Source organism: Grampus griseus (genome assembly GCF_964374135.1).
Source record: "Grampus griseus genome assembly, chromosome: 20".
Lineage (NCBI taxonomy): Eukaryota > Metazoa > Chordata > Mammalia > Artiodactyla > Delphinidae > Grampus > Grampus griseus.
Genome location: NC_139014.1, coordinates 30,211,793 through 30,232,029, shown reverse-complemented (window position 1 = coordinate 30,232,029; position 20,237 = coordinate 30,211,793). Strand labels below are relative to the sequence as shown.

The 20,237-nt window shown below is 48.9% G+C and overlaps 1 protein-coding gene across 2 annotated transcripts; it reads left to right on the top strand.

Moving 5' to 3' along the window:
• Positions 1-499: 499 nt before the first annotated feature.
• On the top strand, positions 500-20,026 carry LPO (lactoperoxidase; the record flags this gene model as incomplete). Of its 2 annotated transcripts, XM_082678837.1 has the most annotated exons (12): positions 500-575; positions 1,812-1,899; positions 6,364-6,524; positions 7,837-7,954; positions 8,397-8,526; positions 9,277-9,483; positions 10,708-11,032; positions 12,898-13,058; positions 17,349-17,601; positions 18,449-18,622; positions 19,395-19,632; positions 19,819-20,026. In XM_082678837.1, 12 exons carry the CDS (start codon positions 500-502, stop codon positions 20,024-20,026), a joined length of 2,139 nt encoding a protein of 712 aa, XP_082534963.1. The 2 variants fall into 2 exon arrangements, with proteins under 2 accessions (XP_082534963.1, XP_082534964.1); XM_082678838.1 differs by lacking the exons at positions 1,812-1,899; positions 6,364-6,524.
• Between the last annotated feature and the right edge of the window lie 211 nt (positions 20,027-20,237).

Genomic DNA, 20,237 nt, shown 5'->3' with positions numbered 1-20,237 from the left:
GGAGCAATACATCCGGAGGGGAAAAAAGGAAGAGGAACTCCAAAGTTGTGTTTTGGGTTTGGTAAGAGCATTTGTCACCGGTGACAAGACAGGTACAGGAAGTGGGGTCACGGGGTGTCAAGGCAGAATCAGACATCCTGGATCACTTGGTCCAACCCTCTCACTCAATCAGGCCGGGGGCCCAGAGATGTCAAGTAACCTGCTCAGTGTCACAGAGCTAGTTAGAGCAAATGCATAACTACAACTCAGGACCTTCTGACCACAAAGCCTGTGTTCTTTCCCTTCCACCACTGCCTCTTTCCATCTCCCAGGACCTACCATGGGCCTGCACATATGGTAGATGCCTAGTTAGTTACTGTGGTTTCCCCTCCTCTGTTCTAATGTTAGGGTGTCTCATGTTCTCTGGGCTTTCTCTGCTTTACCACCCCCTTTCTGTGATTCAGTCCTACCCACGGGGACTCTACAAGGCTCACATCCTGATCCGGGTCTCATTTCAGCGATGAGGGTCCTCTTCCATCTCCCAGTCCTTTTGGCTTCCCTGAGCTTGTTCCAGGTTGCAGAATCTGACACAAATGGTAAGTACCACCTTGTATTGTGTTTCCTGGGGCTGCCGTAACAAAGGACCACAAACTGGGCGGCTTAAGACAACAGGAATTTATTCTCCTACAGTCCAGGAGGCTGGAATTCCTAAATCAAGGTGTTGGCTGGGTCATGCTCCTCTGAAGGCTCTAGGGGAGAATCATTCCTTGCCCCTTGCAGCCTCCAGTAGCTCCCAGAAATCCTTGGCTTTTACATGTGTCACTCCAACCTGCCTCCATCTTCACGTGGCCCTCTTCTCTGTGGTGTCCTCTGTGTGTCCTCTCCTCTTGTTATAAGACCACGAGTCATTGGATTTAGAGCCCACTCTAATCCTGTACCTGTATGACTTCTTCCTAATTAGCTACATCTGCAAAGACCCTATTTCCAAATAAGGTCACATTCTCAGGTGGTATTTGGACAAGGTTTTTGGAGGGACACTATTTAAGCCACTACACTCCCCTTGTTCAAAGACTGCATCCTCATCCCCCCACCATTCCAGACCCCAATTCGAGTAAAAGAGGGAACCCCACCTCTACTCTACACCATCCCCTTCCCTACCTCAGGGTCCTTGTGATCAGCGAAGCCTTTTGAGGGACTTGTTTTCAGATCCACTTCACCAAGAACCAAAAAAAATCCCCACAGCCCAGAGCCCAGAGCCAACCTGAGTGGTCACACGCCTTCTTAATCCCATCACTGGGTCCAGTCAGGCCTCTGTATCCACAGGTTCTGCATCAGCGGATTCAACAAGCAGTGGATTGAAAATATTTTTTTTAAAAGATTCCAGAAAGCTCCCCGGCTCCCAAAAAAAAAAAAAAAAAAAACCCACTCTGGTAACTATTTATATGACATTTACATTGCATTAAGTATTATAAGTAATCTGGAGGCGATTCAAAGTATACAGAAAGATGCGCATAGGTTATATATAAATACTATGCCCTTTTACATAAGGGCCTTGAGCATCCTGGGGGGTCCTGGAACCAATCCCCTGTGGATATTGAGGGACGAATGTATTCTACTGGACTCCTAAAGAGTGATATTGACACCTTACTGAGGATCAGAGAGTATTCTTCCCATTCTGGGCTTTTCCTCCTGTCGAATGTTTCCTAATCTTGATCTTCTGCCTGCTCAGGTTTGAGTGGTGGGGATAATGGTGGAGAAAGAGGGAGACAGAGCAAAGGGCTTCTCCAAAGAGTGGTGTCTGATACCCTGCTCCTTGCTTCTCCCCCTCCAAGAGCAGGCCACCCGCACCTTCACCATCTCTGATGCTGTGAGTCAGGTCAAGATCCAGGTCAACAAGGCCTTCCTGGACTCCCGGACCAGGTAGGTGAGACACACATACCACATGCTTCTCTTCCTAGGCTGACGAGTGCATCTAGGCCAGTCCTGACAAGCCAATGAGCCAGAGCAATTTTATAACCTGCCCTTCCACTCCCAGCCCCTGCCCACCTGCGAGTATGGGGCAAGTATGAGTAAAAGCCAACAATTGCTAAAATCCTCATCCTCTAAGTTACCTTGAAGGGGATGTCTCACCTGATCCTATAAGCACTTTCTTCCACGTGGCTAAGTGATTCCTTAGGTCATGCATTGCAGACTCTCAGAAAGCCTGTCCCTAGAAGTTCTCCGTTCATTCAACATGTCTTAGGTCAGGTCCCTTTGAGGCAGAACCTGAGACCTGGATTCACATGCGGGTGGCTTACTGGGGAGCGCTCTCACGAAAGCTGTAGCGGAGTGAGGGAGTGAGGCCAGGTAGGTAAAAAGAAGGGGTTAAGCAGGGATGTGGTTTAAGGTCTAGCCCCAGCTGACCCCACAGGGAGATCCGGAGTGTAGGCTGCACCTCAGAGTCTATCCTACCCCAAGCGAGAGAGCAGACCTTTCACCTGCCAAAAGGGTCCTTGATGTCAGCCAGGTGTGCTGCAAGCTTGGCACTGGGGGGGGGGGGGGCGCAGTGTAGCACACTGTGTGACTCCCAGGCACCTCCAGCCAGGAAGCCACCCTGACTCAGAAGCAATTGCCAGGACAGTTACGGGAGTGAGCCGTCAGAGGCTAGGGTAGGGGCACGCCAAAGCTATAAATGGGCCCAAATGAACTTGAGAAACGTGCAGGACACCAGCAGAGTCAGCCACCTCCCGACCATGTGTAGGGCCTGGGTTTCCTGAAATAAGCAATGCAGACTGGGTCCCTGCCCTCAGGAAGCCCATGCTGGAGCTAGAGAGGCAGAAAAACAAGAGTAACCACTTTACTGAGCAGAAAACAACCTTACTCGTTCCTCTTGCTGCCCCTTTACTGGGCTTGGGGTTGCATTCCTCCCTGGCCCTTGCATAAACTCTCAAGAGGTCCCATAACTTTTTTGCTGACTTTTAGATGACAAGATGTGCTCTGATCACTTCTAGTCCTTTCAGGAACTCAAATGTCAGCAGAAGAAGACAAAGCCCAGAGCCTCTCACTTTCCTCCCCTCGGAGCTGCTTTAGGCTTTCATAGTGAGAGGAGGGTGCATGGTCCGCCCGTCCCTCTTTCCCGAGCTTCTCCTCATCCCCCAGCCCAGGACTGTCCCTCTTAGGGGTCAAGCTGGGGGAGGTAGGAGAGATACAGGATGGCAAAGTCTAAGTCGCCTGGACAGCTTAGTGCCTGGGTGTTAGGGGTTGGGTCAGAAGCTCCTTCCCTCCTTGGGCGCTTTTCGGCTCTCAGAGATTCTGCTGCCAGCTCTCTGACCCAGAGAAGTTTCTGACCAGTAGCTCACAGCTCCACCCCTCAGCCCTGGAGCTTGCGGCTCCCTCCGTCACCCCTCCTCACACCATCTTGGGCCAGGTCCCCTTTAAAGATGCCGCAGAAGACTAAAAGTTTTGCTCTGCTGCTAGAGGATGTGCCGATTTGGGGCCGAGGGCTGCCCTGTCTGGCTTACTCTGCTGTTAGGTGCACAGCACGAGCCACGTCTGCTTTTCTTGTTCTCTTTGGGCTCTTTGGGCAGGAGTCAACCCCCAGCCATAGCTCCAGGACACACAGCAGGGCCCTCCTCTCAAGGCCCTTGTCACTAGATTGAGCGCCAGGAAGAAGCCCCACAGTGGCAGGAGTGAACTGCCTGGTGTTTCAGCAACTACCTCCAGACGAACATTCTCTCTCCCTCCTTAATGTCAATCCTTTTATGGCCCAAGGTCGGGGTAGAATAACAGCCTCACGATTGGTTTTCATCACCTCCTCTGCAAGTTGTGCGGCCCAGGACGACCCAGCCCTGCCTTGGAACTCATCCCCACCGATTAGTTCTTGGATTTAGCGGTCTCATGGAGACACAAAGAACCACATTTAAACATCTTGTTCACAAGCACACGCACAATCCAGTGACTCACAGTCTGTGATACGGAAAATGAAGGAAATAAACAGGGCAGTGGCTGCTACTCTAGGCGCAGGGAGCAGGGAAGCCTGACGGAGGATGAGAAGGAGCCAGCCATGTAGAAAGCCAGGGTCTGGGAGCAGCAAAGGCAAAGGTCCTGAGGCAGGAAAGAGCTGAGGGTGCTCAGGAAACAGAAAGAAGGCCCACGCTGGTGGCAGCAGTAGGAAAAGAGGACACACAGGTGGAGCCTGAGGGCCAGATAGTCAGAGGCACAGCAGTGGCTGACAGCGGCTGGGGGAGAAGGGGAGGGATTGGGCTGGCTGTTCATGGGTGTGGGGTCTCCTTGGAGGGTGATGAAAATGTTTGGGAACTAGATAGAGGCAAAGATCCCACAACGTCACGAGCACGTACACAGTAAGCCTGTGGATTCATGCACGTCACAGGGAGAGCCAAGAGAGTGCTTCAGCCAGAGTGGCCTGGTCCGCTTTTCATTCGAAAAAGCGCCTTCCTGCAGCCGGATGGAGAACGGATGAGAAGGACAGGAGAGGAGGCGTGAGTCCCATTAGGAGTCTGCTGTGGCCATCCAGATGGGAGAGGCTGGGGGCTAGGACAAGGGGGTAGGCCTGGAGATAGAAACAGAGTTCCTCCAAGGCCCTGCTTGAGCCCGTGGAGCCCGGCCCTGAGGCAGAGCAGGAGGTAAGTCCCTGGCGAGTCAAGGTCAGGCAGGAGACCGCGCAGAACACTAGCCAGGGGAGAAAGGCAGGAACAGGTAGGGCCTTGCATGGGACCTTTGGGTGGAGCCCTGGGAGGCCCAGCAACACACCTTCTCTATTGGGTGGGGGGGGCCCTTTGGGACCCATGATGATGGTGATGGCGCTGATGCTAACACGTGTGAGTGTTTACTCTGTGCCAGAGACAGCTCTCAGCTCTTCACACGCCTTCCTCCCCCAAATCCTAGAAAGTGCTAAATCCAACTATGTGAAGTAGCTGCTTTTGAAGGTCAAAATGATCAAATAACAGGATTACTACCATTATCCTCATTTTATGGGTAAGGAAATTGGGTACAGAGATGTTGAGTAACTTGCTCGAAGGCACACAGCTACTAAGTGGCCGCAGGAGTCAAACCCAGCCAGCGTGTTCCACAGGCCCTGATGTAAGTAACACAGTGAGTCCTAGCTCACTCAGAGGTCATGTCTGTAAACCAATCCTGGGGGAACCAGGGTTCAAACTCTAGGTCCGTGCTGTCCAATACAGGAGCCACTGACTACATGTGGCTACGGAGCCCTTGAAATGTGGCTAGTGACACTGAGGAGCTGAGTTTTTAATTGTATTTAATTTTAATGCATTTCCATTTAAACAGCCACATGTGGCTAGCGGTTACCACATTGGACATGCCATGCAGCAGTCTGGGCCACCGGGCCATGATGTCTCTTGTAACAGCAACAAAAGGCAGTCTGGCTTATCTTCTTGGGTCCTTTCTTACTGAGGTTGGGGGGAGGTTGGAAGGGGTCAGACCTGGTGATTACAGCTCGGTCATTGCCCATTGTCGCCCTTCAGGCTGAGCACGAGGCCCCCTCATGCTTGCAGTAGAATCGATAACCTGATCCACAGGGACAGGCCAGGAGTTACAGCCTGTGACGCATATCCCCAAAGGAGGGTTGCCTTTGTGAGAATTTGAGCCACTTCCAAAATTTCAGTCTTAGAGCCATAAAGATCATCTCATAGGACCCTTCATCTCACACACAAGAAACTGAGGCACAGGAAGGGGGAGAGGGTTCTCATGCAGGGACTTTTCTGACACCACCTTGTCCTTGGTCACCAACTTCTTAGTAGTAGAAAGGTTTTGGGCTTCTCTTTTTATAGATAGGTAATTAAGACAAAGCCCGAACATCTGGCCCAAGAAATGGTCAACAAGAGGCTAGATGCTACAGCCACAACTAAACAAACTCCACACTGACTCTAGGGCCAGATCGGAGGGAGGATGCTTTCATGGGCAGAACTGGGGCCCATGGGCATGTTATTTCCAGAATTCTCGGTGCACGAGGCCAGCTCCACGGTCAGGGGTTCCTCGGTCTGAATCGGTACATCCTGGGACTTAGGTGTTTTCAGGTTCCCCAACTGATTCGGAAGCAGCCAGCACAGCTGCAACCCTCTGACTCTTATTCAGGAAGTGCTCATGTCCATCTGTCTGCCTTCCTTGAGAACCAGACTTAACGAAGCTTAAAGACACACTGTAGCTTCCTCCTCCCAGAGGAGATTTCCCAGAGGAGATTTCCCAGAGGCATCAGAGGAGAGCTAAGAAAAGATCCTGAGAGCACAGGAGTGGGGGTCTCCTGCATGCTGCCCACACCCCCGCGGCTCTGCTGTACACACACAGCACCTCACACCCCTCACACCTCACACTACAGGGTCGGAGCCGAGGGCCCGGTCATGACGCCCACGTTGCTCTCCATTGTAGGCTGAAGACGGCCATGAGCTCTGAGGCACCCACCACCCGACAGCTCTCCAAATACCTCAAGCACGCCAAGGGCTGGACCCGCATGGCCATCCGCCATGGGCAGGTGTGGGAGGAGTCCTTAAAGAGACTGAGGCAGAAAGTGACCCTGACCAACATCACAGGTACAGAAAACCCACCAGCCCTCTGATGGCAGGAAGGGGTCATCTCTCCGCAGGAGAGAACACAAGCCACCAAAAGCCACAGTTCCTACTGGGAGCCATGTCCTCTCTCTCCATCAGAATCATGGACTGCAGAGCAAGGAGGGGCTGGGCGGACAGCCAGGCCAATGCTCCTTTTGCAGAGAAAGGAACTTGGGCCCAGCAAGGTCACACTGCCAACTCCAAATGAGGGGACATTTGTGCCTTTTGTTATAACACCATCTGTAAGGCCTCTGTCCAGAGGAAGGACTAAAGTTAATAAACACAGGCTCCCTGTCCCAAACCACAGTGTCACCACTTCCGCCTGTGGACGGGACATTTCAGCCACCTGTGTCAGGGAGGATTTACTGGGATTACGTCACAGGTGATGAGCTGTCTCTTCTGTTCTGGGTACCGTGGAGCTGAAACAATGAGCTGATGGATTGATCGTGACCTCCTCCACCCCTCCGCCCCACCCCCTACCAAATGTCACTGTTCACGGTGGGTCACGGAGGAAGGGGATTGGTCTTGACAGGAGGAAGAGGCTGCAGGTTCCCCCTGGGAAAACCTCAAGCGGGGGAAGATAGCTAGCCTAGGACTTGGGCAAATTCCAAAGTTCCAAAAGGAGGAAACCAGGACAAGGTAGGGAGAAGTAGGGAGCACTTTGGACTCTGAGACTCAAAAGGTGCTGGGGCTTGAACCTCAGCCCCTGCCAACTTCCGCAGGTGAGCCCCCGAAGAAGGCCCCCAGAGCCGGATTCCCTTCAGGCTGCATTAGGACCCATTCTGTGCCCACGTGGAGGTCTCTGATGCCTGAAGCTCCCCGCTCTGTTACTCCCGCCGAGATCACAGCGGCCCTCACGTAAAAATGCCCCGTCCCTTCCCAACATCTTTCCTATCTAGATTCCTGCGTGCTTGGGACCTTAGACGTCAGTGGAGCTTTAGAAGAAAAGCAATCTTCTCAAACTAACTCATACTAACATGTACCTAACCTCTCAGGGGTATTGTTCTAAAAGAAAGATCTGTTGATTCAAAGGGTCTGATAGACAAAGAACTACTAACAATTCTGGAGACCGTTACTATCTGTGTGGTCTTGGGCAAGTCTCGTTCTCTCATAAAATGAGAATTTAAATTCTTACCTTAATGAGTTGTCAGGATTCAATGAGAAACCCCCTGAGAAATGCTTACTTAGAACGTAAAATGTATTCCCCAAAAAATCAAGTTCAGAAAATGAACCTCCCCTCAGGGCCTCGGAATGGAGAAAGAACTCAGCCCTTTTGGCGTCCCTTCTCTTTCAGACCTTAGCCTGGACTTCACTGCACTCTCTCAGGAGGTGGGCTGTGGTGTCCCAGTTCCTTTGGTGAAATGTGATGAGAACAGCCCTTACCGCACCATCACGGGAGACTGTAATAACAGGTGAGTGGCCAGTAGGTGGGTTTAGGAGGCAGGTTCTCCCAATCACCACAGCCAACCCATCTGTCCAGCCCACCTGCCCTGCTCAGCCCAGCCAGGGGTTTTGTCCCTTGGGCATTACAGGCTTAACTCCCACCGCCTTACCCTCCTGGACTAGCGTCCCACTAGAATCTGTTCTGTTGGAACCCCGCTAACTTCTCCACCTTCTAAAGAGACCACTGTATCCCACTGGAAGGAGCACCTTTCCCCAGGGCAGAGGAGCCCCGCGCCTTCGGAGGTGGCAGTAGTTCCAACACCCCACATTTGAGAGGCCCCTCCTCCGCGCCCCCTTTCCCTTGGGCAGAAGCTCCGGGTCCTTCCCCAGGGGATCCCCGTGGGGTTTGCGGAGAAGCGGACCCCGGAGCGAACCCGCCGCCTAGGCTGAGGGCCGGTCTTGCTGTTTCAGGAGGAACCCCGCGCTGGGCGCGTCCAACAGGGCGCTGGCGCGCTGGCTGCCGGCGGAGTACGAGGACGGGCTCTCCCTGCCCTTCGGCTGGACGCCGAGGAAGAAGCGGAACGGCTTCCCTGTCCCGTTGGTGAGGGCGGACACGGGGTGGGGGCGAGCCCCGAGCAGGCGGGTGAATGATGGGAGTCAGAGGGGAAAGGATGCCCTCCCACAAACACACAAGGAAAGGCAGAAGAAATAGGTGGGAGGACAGACGCGCGGTAGAACCGCATCCGGAGAGAGAGATGGAGATTTGGACTTCCTCCCTGGTGGTGTTCCGGAAAATGCCACTAGAGAGCAGCAGAGTCCGGGTCCCGGAGCCCAGCCACGGGATGGTCACGTCCCAGCTGCCGTCAGGCCAAGTATCCTGGGGTCTCCCAGGCAGATGGCTTCCCTGCCCCATCCTGTTCGCGCTTGCCCTGCCCCAGCCCCTGGAGTGCATCAGCTGGTGCTTGCCGGGACGTCCTATCTGTTGGCCTCATCTGAGTTGGCGGGCCCTCCCCAGAGCCCCTCTTCTATTCCCAGACACCTGGCACCTCCGTGGCACTTACTTCAGGGACAGCCTGTCTTTGTGTTCCCTCTCTGAGTGGAAGGAGCACTGGCCTTGAAGCCAGCACGTCATACAGACCTGGCCCCTTGTAGCGGCAGGACCTTGGTGAGTTGACCTCACCTGTCTAGTCCTCAGTCTCCTCATCTACAAAATGGGGGTAATGGCACGTACCTCACAAGCTTGTCATGGGGATGAAGTGCACCCGTTACATCACAGGTACTCTATAAACTGCAGTTGAATCTGAATCCTCAAAGCACCTTTTCCTCCCTGTCCTTCTCTCTCCACCTGTAGGCCCGTGAGGTATCCAACAAGATTGTAGGCTACCTAAATGAAGAGGGTGTTCTGGACCCAAACAGGTCCCTGCTCTTGATGCAGTGGGGTCAAATTGTGGACCACGACCTGGATTTTGCCCCCGACACGGAACTGGAGAGCAGCGAGTACTCCAAAGTACAGTGTGATGAGCACTGTATCCAGGGAGACAACTGTTTCCCCATCATGGTAGGCCCTGCAGCTGCGGGTCCCTGGCAAACCCCTTGCCTCCCTGATGTGGCAGACGTTCCCAGCCTGTCAGCCAGGACCTCCTGGAGATCTTGAATGTTGATTTGACAGCTTCCCAAGCCTCACACGTCTATTCATTCACTCACCCATTTATTTAGCAAATAGACATTACTCATCTACTCTGTGCCAGGCAGTACGCTAAACACTTAGAATTCAAAGGTGAACGAGACACCGTCCCTTCCGTCAAGGACAAAGGACCTGTGTGGGAAATGGACAAGTAATCACTAATGGCAAAATTGGGAAGCTCTGGGGAGTGTTGTCTTCATCCCTGGCCCCGCAGCACTGATGTCACCTGGGGTCTTATTAGACATGCAAAATCTCAAACCTCATCCCAGACATTGGGAAGCAGAATCCACATTTTATGGAATCCCCGGGAGATTCATGTTATAGACAGTGAAATTTGTGGAATGCTACCATAAGTCATCTCAGAGTCGGGAAGGCTACTCCCAGAAGGGATGAGTCAGGGTGAGTGGCAGGCATTTGTGGGAACTTCCAGCAGGAAGGGAAAGGAACTTGCAGTGGTGCATCTGTCTTCTTATTCATGATTTTACAGTTAGAGAATGATTTCTTCACTCAAACAAATCAGGGCTGTGTGTTGTGGTGTAAAGAACATAAGCTGTGAAGTCAGGTCAGCCTAGATCTGAATCCCACATCTTGCCCTTTCAGTTTGTAAGATCTTGGGCAAATGACTTAACCTTTCTGAGCCTCCGTTTTCTCACGTGTAAAATGGGACAGAATTGTCTACCTTACAGGGTTTTATGAGGACCAAAGTGAGATAAAGTATGCATAATGCCAAGCACACGGTAGGTCCAGAAAAAATAAATGGTAGCTGTTGTTAATTATTAACAAACCCTTTCCTGCCTCATGTCCTGCTTCCTTGTGCCGGGATCTCAGGACTCTCTCTCAACCAAAAATTTGGAGGTTTTGCTATGAAAGATTGAATGATTCCCCCTCAGCCCTTTTAGTCAGCAGATGTAGTGACCTTCAGGAAGTTGGGGGCCCAGGATTTATAGCATCAGCAGGAGGCATCTGGAGCCATTGTCTGGTGCCAGGGTCCCAGGAGGGCACCATCAGCATCTTTGCCAGCTGCATCCAGACCTACCCTGGGGAGAGGTTGCCAGCTGTACCACCTCTGCCCAGTCACCCACCCCGATCTCTCTGCAGTTCCCGTGCAACGACCCCAAGGTGAAGACTCAAGGGAAATGCATGCCTTTCTTCCGGGCCGGGTTTGTCTGCCCCACTCCACCTTACCAGTCATTGGCCCGAGAGCAGATCAATGCTCTGACCTCCTTCCTGGACGCCAGTTTAGTGTACAGCCCTGAGCAGAGCCTGGCCAGCCGCCTCCGGGATCTCAGCAGCCCGCTGGGCCTCATGGCCATCAACCAGGAGGCCCAGGACCACGGGCTGGCCTACCCGCCCTTTGACAACAAGAAGCCGAGCCCCTGTGAGTTCATCAACACCACTGCCCGCGTGCCCTGCTTCCTGGCAGGTGAGTCTAGGCTGGCAACAGAGGGGCCAAAGCACAAGGGGATTATCCCGGGGCCTGAGAGCAGAGCAAGGCCAGAAGAGCTTCTCGAGGCCACTGGGCGGCTTCCAGGGAGGGTTTACCATTGCTTCTTCTCATTGTCTCCTGGAAAAACACACACCAAGACACCATTGCCGTGGGCAGTGGTCCAGGACTGGCAGAAGGGCACAGATGAATACAGAAGCTAAGAACATGTGTTCACTGTATAAAAAAAAAAAAATAAGGGAGTCCAGTAAAGCACAAAGAAAATAAGAAAATCCACAAAACCCACCACTCACGGACAATCACTGTTAGCATTTCAGTGCCTATGTTTCCAGTTCTTTTCTGTCAAACATCTAGTTCTACCTTGTTTTACACAATTGGGGTCATACTAGAAGTAATTCTCTGTCTTCTCATTGTCTGGTGGCTTCTCTTAATGTATCACATCTTTAAATATCCTTCTACACCATTGTCTTTAATGGCTGCCTGGTATTCCATGACATACATGTATCATAAGGTACTGTATCAACCTTACTTGGAGACATTGGTGTCATTTCTAGTTTTTCTGTGATTTTTGTTTGTGCGTTTTTGTTAAGGTCCTGAGCATCCTTGTTGATGAATTATTGTGCTCATTTTTTTTATTTTTTTTTTTTTGATGTACGCAGACCTCTAACTGCTGTGGCCTCTCCCTGCTGTGGCCTCTCCCGTTGCGGAGCACAGGCTCTGGACACGCAGGCTCAGCGGCCATGGCTCACGGGCCCAGCCGCTCCGCGGCATGTGGGATCCTCCCGGACCGGGGCACGAACCCGTGTCCCCTGCATCGGCAGGTGGACTCTCAACCACTGCGCCACCAGGGAAGCCCTTGTGCTCATTTTTAATAAGTTACTAAGATAACTTCCTAGAGGAGGACGTTCTAGATTAAGAGGAATGTATATTTTTGAGGCTTTCTATAAACTTCTATAAACACAAAGTCCCCACTCCATGTATCCTGTATGCAGACAAAGCCCTCCAGTTCTCTTCATTCCGGGGGCTCATGCCCTCCTGGTGTTCTCTGCCTGTGGCTTCTGGAGGCCTTCTCTCTTCCAAAAACCCACTCTCCCAGGACAAACCCCCAGCCCACCCAGACATGGCAGAAGACCCAGATCTCTTGGTAGAGCTCTTGGATTCTGTGTCCATACACATCTCGCATCAGTCCAGACACAAAACTAAGCCCTTCCTGTTTTCCATTAAAATATCCAGTAAGACCAAGCATTCATGAATTTAATAGGCTTTCCTGAAGATTAGAGGACACAAGAAGTCCCCTTATGAAACAGCTGGTCTTTTACCACCTATACGACCCTCTCTTCCCAATAGCCCCCATCTCTAGATTCTTCTCCCTTATTACACAGAGGAATTCAACCCTACCCAATCTCTTACCCTCAAACTTGCATTCCTAAAACCATCCAAATTGCTCCGCACAATAAAAAGCCCCTCGTTTATTTGTAGGTCCTGTCTTAGAAGGTAGTTGGGATTTAATTAGCAAAATTTTACTTTTTAATGTCACCTGTATGTAGTCTTTCTTTACCACAGTCTTGTGGGTTCGACCTTATTATCCCCATTTTCACAGACATGAAGACTGAGGCTTAGAAATGTTAAGTAACTTGTCCAAAGGCACAGAACTAAAAAGTGTGTGTGGAGAGCTGGGATTCAAATCTATGAATCGCAACCCCGATCTCTTTCCACCTTAAACTAACTGGAAGGAGGGGCTTAGGAGAGCTTCCCTCTGGGACACCACATTTATTCTTTGTGCAGGTTACTGGGTTCTGGGGCTGCTCAGGGGGGACCCACCCTTCTGCCTTCTGGGCTTTCAGGAGATTCCCGAGCCTCGGAGCAGATCCTGCTGGCCGTTTCCCACACCCTCCTTCTCCGAGAGCACAACCGGCTGGCCAGAGAACTAAAGAGACTCAACCCTCATTGGGATGGAGAGAAGCTCTACCAGGAAGCCCGGAAAATCCTAGGAGCCTTCATACAGGTAAGAGGCTCAGGAGAACTGCCTCACGTGCCAGCCTCGCTTCTGCTCCTGGCTCTGCCCTCTGCCCGTGGCCACGCGTCCAGTGACCTCCTCGGCTTTCCCCCTTCCTCTCCTCTGCTGCTTCTTTCCCACTGTCTCATTCTTTTAAACCCTCTCTTTTGTTTCTTCAGCTTCTCGGCCCCAAAATGAATCCCTGGATTCAGGGTGTTGGAGAGTCATTCATATGTCAGTCACTCAGTATGCCCGCCCAGGGGCCATCACTGGGACCACAGGCTCCATCACTCCTGGGACTGTTACATCACAGTTATTTTGATTGTTTTGATTGGATTATCTTCTAAAATTTTCCACACCTAAGCCACATGTCACAGGCATAGTCAATTGCTATTGTTGATTGACTGATTGACTAACTAGAAGAGACTTAGAAAAATTGATATGTTGATATTAACCATACACATATTTTTTAAACATTTTATTTAAAAATAATTGTAGATGCTCAGGAAGTTGTATCAAAAAGAAAAAAAAAGCACAGGCACCTAGTCTCCCCCAGTGCTAACAGTTTGCATAACTATGGTACAATATCAAAAGCCAGAAGTTAACATAGATACGAACCATAAAGTTTCTTCAGATTTCACCGGTTATAAGTGCAGTCAATTCATGTGGGGTGTGTGTGTGTGTGTGTGTGTGTGTGTGTGTGTGTGTGTGTGTGTGTAGCTCCATGTAAGTGTATCACATATGTAGTTTCATGTAACCACCACCACAATAACGACACTTACCTCTACCATCACCACAGACTCCCTTGTGCTACCTTTTTATAGCCACATCCACCCTCCCCCTTCCCACATCCCTAACCCCCGGCAACCACTAATCTGTTCTCCATCTGTACAGTTATGTTATTTCATGAGTATTATATAAATGAAATCATGCAGTATGTATTCTTTTGAGACTGGCTTTTTACTTGCAGCATAATTTCCTTGAGGTTCGTCCAACTTGTTACATACATCAATTGTTCATTTCTTTTTGTTGTTGAGTAGTATTCCATGTTTTGTTTAACCGTTCACCTATTGAATGACATTTGCATAGCTTCCAATTTGGGGCTATTATGAGTAAAGCTGCTATGAGCATTCGTGGATAAGTTTCTGCATGAAAATAGGTTTTTATTTCTCTGGGATATATGCCCGAGAGTGCAATTGCTGGGTTATACGCTAAGTCCATTTTTAGTTTTAAAAGGAACTGCCAAAGTATTTTTCAGAGCGGCTGTACTGTTTTTTACATTCCCACCAGCAATGTATGAATGATCCAGTTTCTCTGCATCCTGGTCATTATTTGGTGTCATCACTCATTTTTTTTTTTACCCTTTCTGATAGGTATGTAGTGATATTGCATTGTGGTTTTACTTTGCATTTATCTGATGGCTGATCATATTGAACTTCTTTTCATGTGCTTTTTTGCCATCTGGATATCCTCTTCAATCAAACATCTGTTCATATATTTTGCCCATTTTCAAAATGGATTTTGTCTTTTTGTTGAGTTTTGAGAGTTCTTTATATATTCTAGATATGACTCCTTTGTCAGATATGTGACTGTAAATATTTTCTCCCAGTCTGTACTTTGTCTTTTCATTTTCTTAATAGGGTCTTTTGCAGAGTAAGAGTTTTTAATTTTGATGAGGCCAAATTTATCAGTTTTTTCCTTTCATAGATTGTGTTTTGGTGTCAAGTTTCAATTCTTTCCCTAGTCTTAGGTCCCAGAGATTTTTCTCCTGGTTTTATTTTTCTAGACATTTTATAGTTTTATCTTTTACATTTAAGTCCATGATCCATTTGAGGTTAATTTTTGTAAAAAGCATAAGATTTAGGTCAGGGTTCATTTGGGGTGGGGGGTATGGTTGTCTAATTGCTCCAGCACCACTTACTGAAAGGCTATCTTTCTCCTTTTGAACTGCTTTTGCTCCATTGTCAAAAATTATTTGGGCATTATGTGGCAGCCTGGATGGGAGGGAAGTCCGGGGAAGAATGGATACATGTATATGTATGGCTGAGTCGCTTTGCTGTGCACCTGAAACTATCACAACATTGTTAATCGGCTATACTCCAATATAAAATAAAAAGTGTAAAAAAAACTTATTTGGGCATATTTATGTCAATCTATTTCTAGGTTGTCCATTATATTCCACTAATCTATGTGTCTATTCCTACACCAGTACCACAGTGTTTAATAACTGTAGCTATACAATAAGACAACATTAAGAAGAATGACTCCTCACTTTATTCTTTTTCAAAATTATTTTGGCTATTGTAGGGTCTTTACCTTTCCATATATATTTTAAAACATGCTGATCTATGTCTACAAAGAAATCTTGCTGAGATTTTGATAAGAATTGTATTAAAACTATAGATCAATTTAGGGACAATTGACATCTTTACAATGTTGAGTTTTCCACTATATAAACAGAGTATGTCTCTCCAAGTATTTAGATTTTCTTTGATTTATTTCATCAGCATTTTATAATTTTAATCAGACAGATCCTATACATGCTTATTACATTTATACCTGAGTATTTCATTTCCTTTGGAGGAATTGTAAGTGGTATTACATCTCTTATTTCAGTTTCCACTTATTCATTACCAGTGTATAAAAATATAATTGATTTTTATGTGTTGAGTCTGTATCCTATGACCTGTTGAATGCAATTAGTTCCAGGAGTTCTGTAGATTCCTTGGGATTTTCTACATAGATAGTCATGTCACCTACAAATAATGACAGTTATATTCCTTCTTTTCTAATTTGTATGTTTTTCATTTCTTTTTCTTGCCTTATTACAGTGGCTACAACTTCCAGTACTATAGTGAATAAGAGTGATGAGAGCAGACATTCTTGTCTTCCCAATAGTAAAAGAAAAGCATTCAAGGTTACACCATTAAGTATAGTTAGTTGTGATTTTTTTTGGTAAATGCTCTATATGAAGTTGAGGACGTTCTGCTCTATTCCTAGTGTACTGAGAGTTTTTATCATGAATAGATGTGGAATTTTGTCAAATGGTTTTTCTGCATTGATTTAGATAATCATATGACTTTTCTTCTTTAGTTTATTCTGCTTGCTTTAGGTTTACTTTGCTCTTCCTGCTAGTTTATTGAGGTAGGAGCTTAGATTATTGATTTGAGAGCTTTCTTCTTTTCTAACATAAGTATTACAAGTGATATAAATTTCCCTCTTAGCACTGTTAGTTGTATCCCACAAATATTGATATGTTATATTTTCATTTTAATTCACTGTGTATGTTTTGTTGTTGTTGTTTCTTCGTTTCAGACTTCCTCTTTGACCTGTGGGTTATTGAGAAGTATATTGTTTTATTTCTAAGTGTTTAGAGATTTTTCTGCTGCCTTTCTGTTACTGATTTCTAATTTGATTCCATCATGGTCAGAGAATATACTCTTATGATCTCAATTCTTCCAAATTTGTTAAGGTTTATTTTATAACCCTGGTATGGTTATCTTGTTGAATGTTCCATAGGTCCTTAGAAAGTATTTGTATTCTGCTGTTGATGGGTGTAGTGTTACCCAGTACATCATTCTTCTTTCCTTTCTGGAGGTCACATGTCTTACCCCTGTGCATGTGTCTCTCTCATCTTATCAGGACACTAGTCTTTTTGGATTAGGGCTCCACCCTTATGACATCATTTAACCTCAATTACCTCTTTACAGGCCCTATCTTCAAATACAGTCAGATGAGAGGGTTAGAGCTTCAACATATGGATTTGCATCCATAATAAGGCTTCTTGGACTACAAGAAAAAGAAACCCATGCAAGCTAGTTCAGATGTTCAGTACAGGTTCACCCTATACATGTATCAACTGGAAGCTAGTAAGGGTTTCTCCCGGAACCCCCAGGCAGGGAGTGTAGTTGGGCCTCAACTAGGGTGAGAGCCAGAGACTGAAAACCATCTGGAATTAGGGCAGCTACTCTCACTCTGTCTCTCCCTCCTCTCTGCTCCTCTCTTCACTTCTCCACTCTCTTTCTCTGCAGATGGGTTTTCTCTGCTTTTCTGCACATGATAGAAAATGACAACCCATATCACCCCATCTGTCCCCTCAGATAGAGCACCGCCAAAAATAGCTTGAATAGCTATTTCTATTCAAGCTATATTTTCTTGAAGAGCTGCATTTGAAATCTAAGTTCCTGAGAGAGAGAATCTGACTAACCAGCTTAGTCTGGTGCCACAGCTGGGCCCGTCCACTGTGGCCAGAGGTAGGGCTTCTCACACCCTTTTCTCATGACTTGTTTCTCCTTCCAGATTATCACCTTTAGGGACTACCTACCCATTGTGCTAGGTGATGAGATGCAAAAGTGGATCCCTCCATACCAAGGCTATAACGAATCTGTGGATCCCCGAATTTCCAATGTCTTCACCTTCGCCTTCCGCTTTGGCCACTTAGAGGTCCCCTCCACTGTGTTCCGCCTGGATGAGAATTATCAACCATGGGGTCTGGAAGCAGAGCTCCCCCTGCATACCCTCTTCTTCAACACCTGGAGGATAGTCAAAGATGGTATGTGCTTTCAGGGAAGCACTGTCACTAGGCTGTCTCACTCTGTAGCCTGCTTCTAGGGAAACCTGGCTTGGAAGTCAGACTCCAGGCACTTCCTGTGTGACCCTAGGCAAGTGAATTCACCTCACAGAGCCTCAGTTTCTTCATTTGTAAAATGGGGACAGTAATAATACCTATCTCATAGGATATTAAAAAAATAGAAATATATGTATAAAGTGCCCTACAATGGTTCCTGACACACAGGATGTGGTTATTATTCTTTCTTTCTTCCGCTGGCCTTTAAGATGCCGAGTTTTCCCTGTTCCCTTTCCCTGCCTCAGGTTTCTCTGATCCCTGCAGAAATAATTCCTAGGTCTGGTAAAAAAAAAAAAAAATTGCTCTTTTCTGCTCTCCTCTATGGCTTTCCACCTACATTAAGTGCCAAAGGTTGAAGCCAGCTCCCCTTTATCCTGAGGTGGGCTGTGTTGAAACTGGCTTTACTTAAGGCCTGACAAGTCAGGGCATTTTCCAGAGATTTCTGACATCTCTTCCCAAGCTGCACAGTTCATTGGGGGAACATATGGAAGTGAAGGAGCCAGCTCTCTGAACTGGAGCTTGAAAGAAACCCTAAGCTTATGCTCATGCCATAGCCCCAGGATGGCAGGTGGTCTGGACTGACCCCCAGCTCCCAGCATACCCTGCGGGCTGCACTGTGCTCTTCTCTCCTCCCCACTTCCAGCCCGAGAGGTGCAGTTGGCCCTTCTTTCACCTGAGAAAGAGAAAATGTCTGGTGGAGGGAGGAGCCAGCAGTGGAAGAATGTCCCCAGCTGCCCCCATCCCCAACATGGCCTCTGGGTCTCCCTTGCAGGTGGAATTGACCCTCTGGTGCGGGGCCTGCTGGCCAAGAAGTCCAAATCGATGAATCAGAATAAAATGATGACGGGCGAGCTGCGCAACAAGCTTTTTCAGCCCACTCACGTGATCCACGGCTTTGACTTGGCTGCCATCAACATACAGCGTTGCCGGGACCATGGGATGCCTGGTGAGTGGGCCTAGGGTCCTGCCAGGCCTGGGGAACTTTTAGCTACTTTCTGGGGTTCCAAGGGACTCTTGTCTGTAGCCCTGAGGAGGTGATCACTTCTAAAACAGAAGGCAGAGATGCCCTTTTTTTTTTTTTTGACCGCGCCATGCAGCATGTGGGATCTTAGTTCCCTGACCAGGGATAGAACCCGTGCCCCCTGCAGTGGAAGCACAGAGTCTTAACCACTGGACCTCCATGGAAGTCCAGAGATGCCCGTTTTTAAAACTCACTTTGCTCATCTGTGAAATGGAATCTTCCATTCTCCTTAATGCAGAGACCAGAGAACACATCTGGTACTTTCTTTGAGCTCCTCAAATGAAAGAAATCAACAACTGACTTGTAAAACCAGTTTAAAAGTCCAGAAAATATTAAGAAAAGGGTAACAGAGGGAAAACAACGACTATCGGATCTTCCTAAATGTAGTACCTAAGAGCCAGACTGCCTGGGTTCAAATTCCAGCTATGCCCTTTCTACTCATGTGACCTCAGGCAAGTTACTTGACATCTCTGTTCTTCAATTTATGTTTGTGTGTGGTGCTTAGAATAGTTCCTGGACCCATAGTAAGCACCATATAACCTTCTAGCCCCCTCGAAGCTTAAGTGCCACAGTATAAAACAATGGCTCACTGACTCCCCTATCCCAAGGGCTGTGAACACAGACTTTCTGGGGCTGATGGAGCCGGAGCGGGCACTTCTGCAAGGGGGATGAGACAGCTCCAGCCTCTCTGCCCTAGGGTACAACTCCTGGAGAGGCTTCTGTGGCCTCTCACAGCCCCAAACACTGAAGCAGCTGCACGCCGTGCTGAAGAACAAGTTGCTGGCTGAGAAGTTACTGGTTCTCTACGGGACCCCTGACAACATTGACATCTGGATAGGGGCCATTGCTGAGCCCCTGGTAGAGAGGGGCCAGGTGGGGCATCTCCTGGCCTGCCTCCTGGGAAGGCAGTTCCAGCAGATCCGTGATGGAGACAGGCAAGTGAGACCTCAGGGGGGAGGGCACGGAGGGCATCCCTTCTCGGAGGTGGGCCGTGGGCGTCCTACAGGAGGACTGACGCCAGACCTTGGTATGTTCCGGTGACCTCCTTCCTTCCCCTCTGGCAGACAGGGGAGGGTCCAACGGCTGGGCTGTATGGAGAGACCCTGCTTCTGTCTCTGCAGGTTCTGGTGGGAGAACCCTGGGGTCTTCACTGAGGAGCAGCGGAACTCTCTACAGAAAATGTCCTTGTCACGCCTTGTCTGTGACAACACCCACGTCACCAAGGTCCCGCTGCACCCCTTCCAAGCCAACAGCTACCCCCAAGGCTTTGTGGATTGCTCAGCCATCGATAAGCTGGACCTCTCACCGTGGGCCTCCGAGGAGAATTAGGGGCCTGGACTCCACGGCCTCACAAACTGTGCAGTAAAGCTCCCCTTGGTCCACGATGCCACCTCAGGCAAGCTCAGTGACCCGGTCCCTTAGAGCGCCATACCTAGTCCCAGCCCTTCCTCCCAGCCGGGTCTCTCTACGCTCCCTGGATGCACACCTCGCTCAAGCCCGAAGCCAGCCCCCTCGGGCTCTCCAGCTCTTCCTCTTGAAT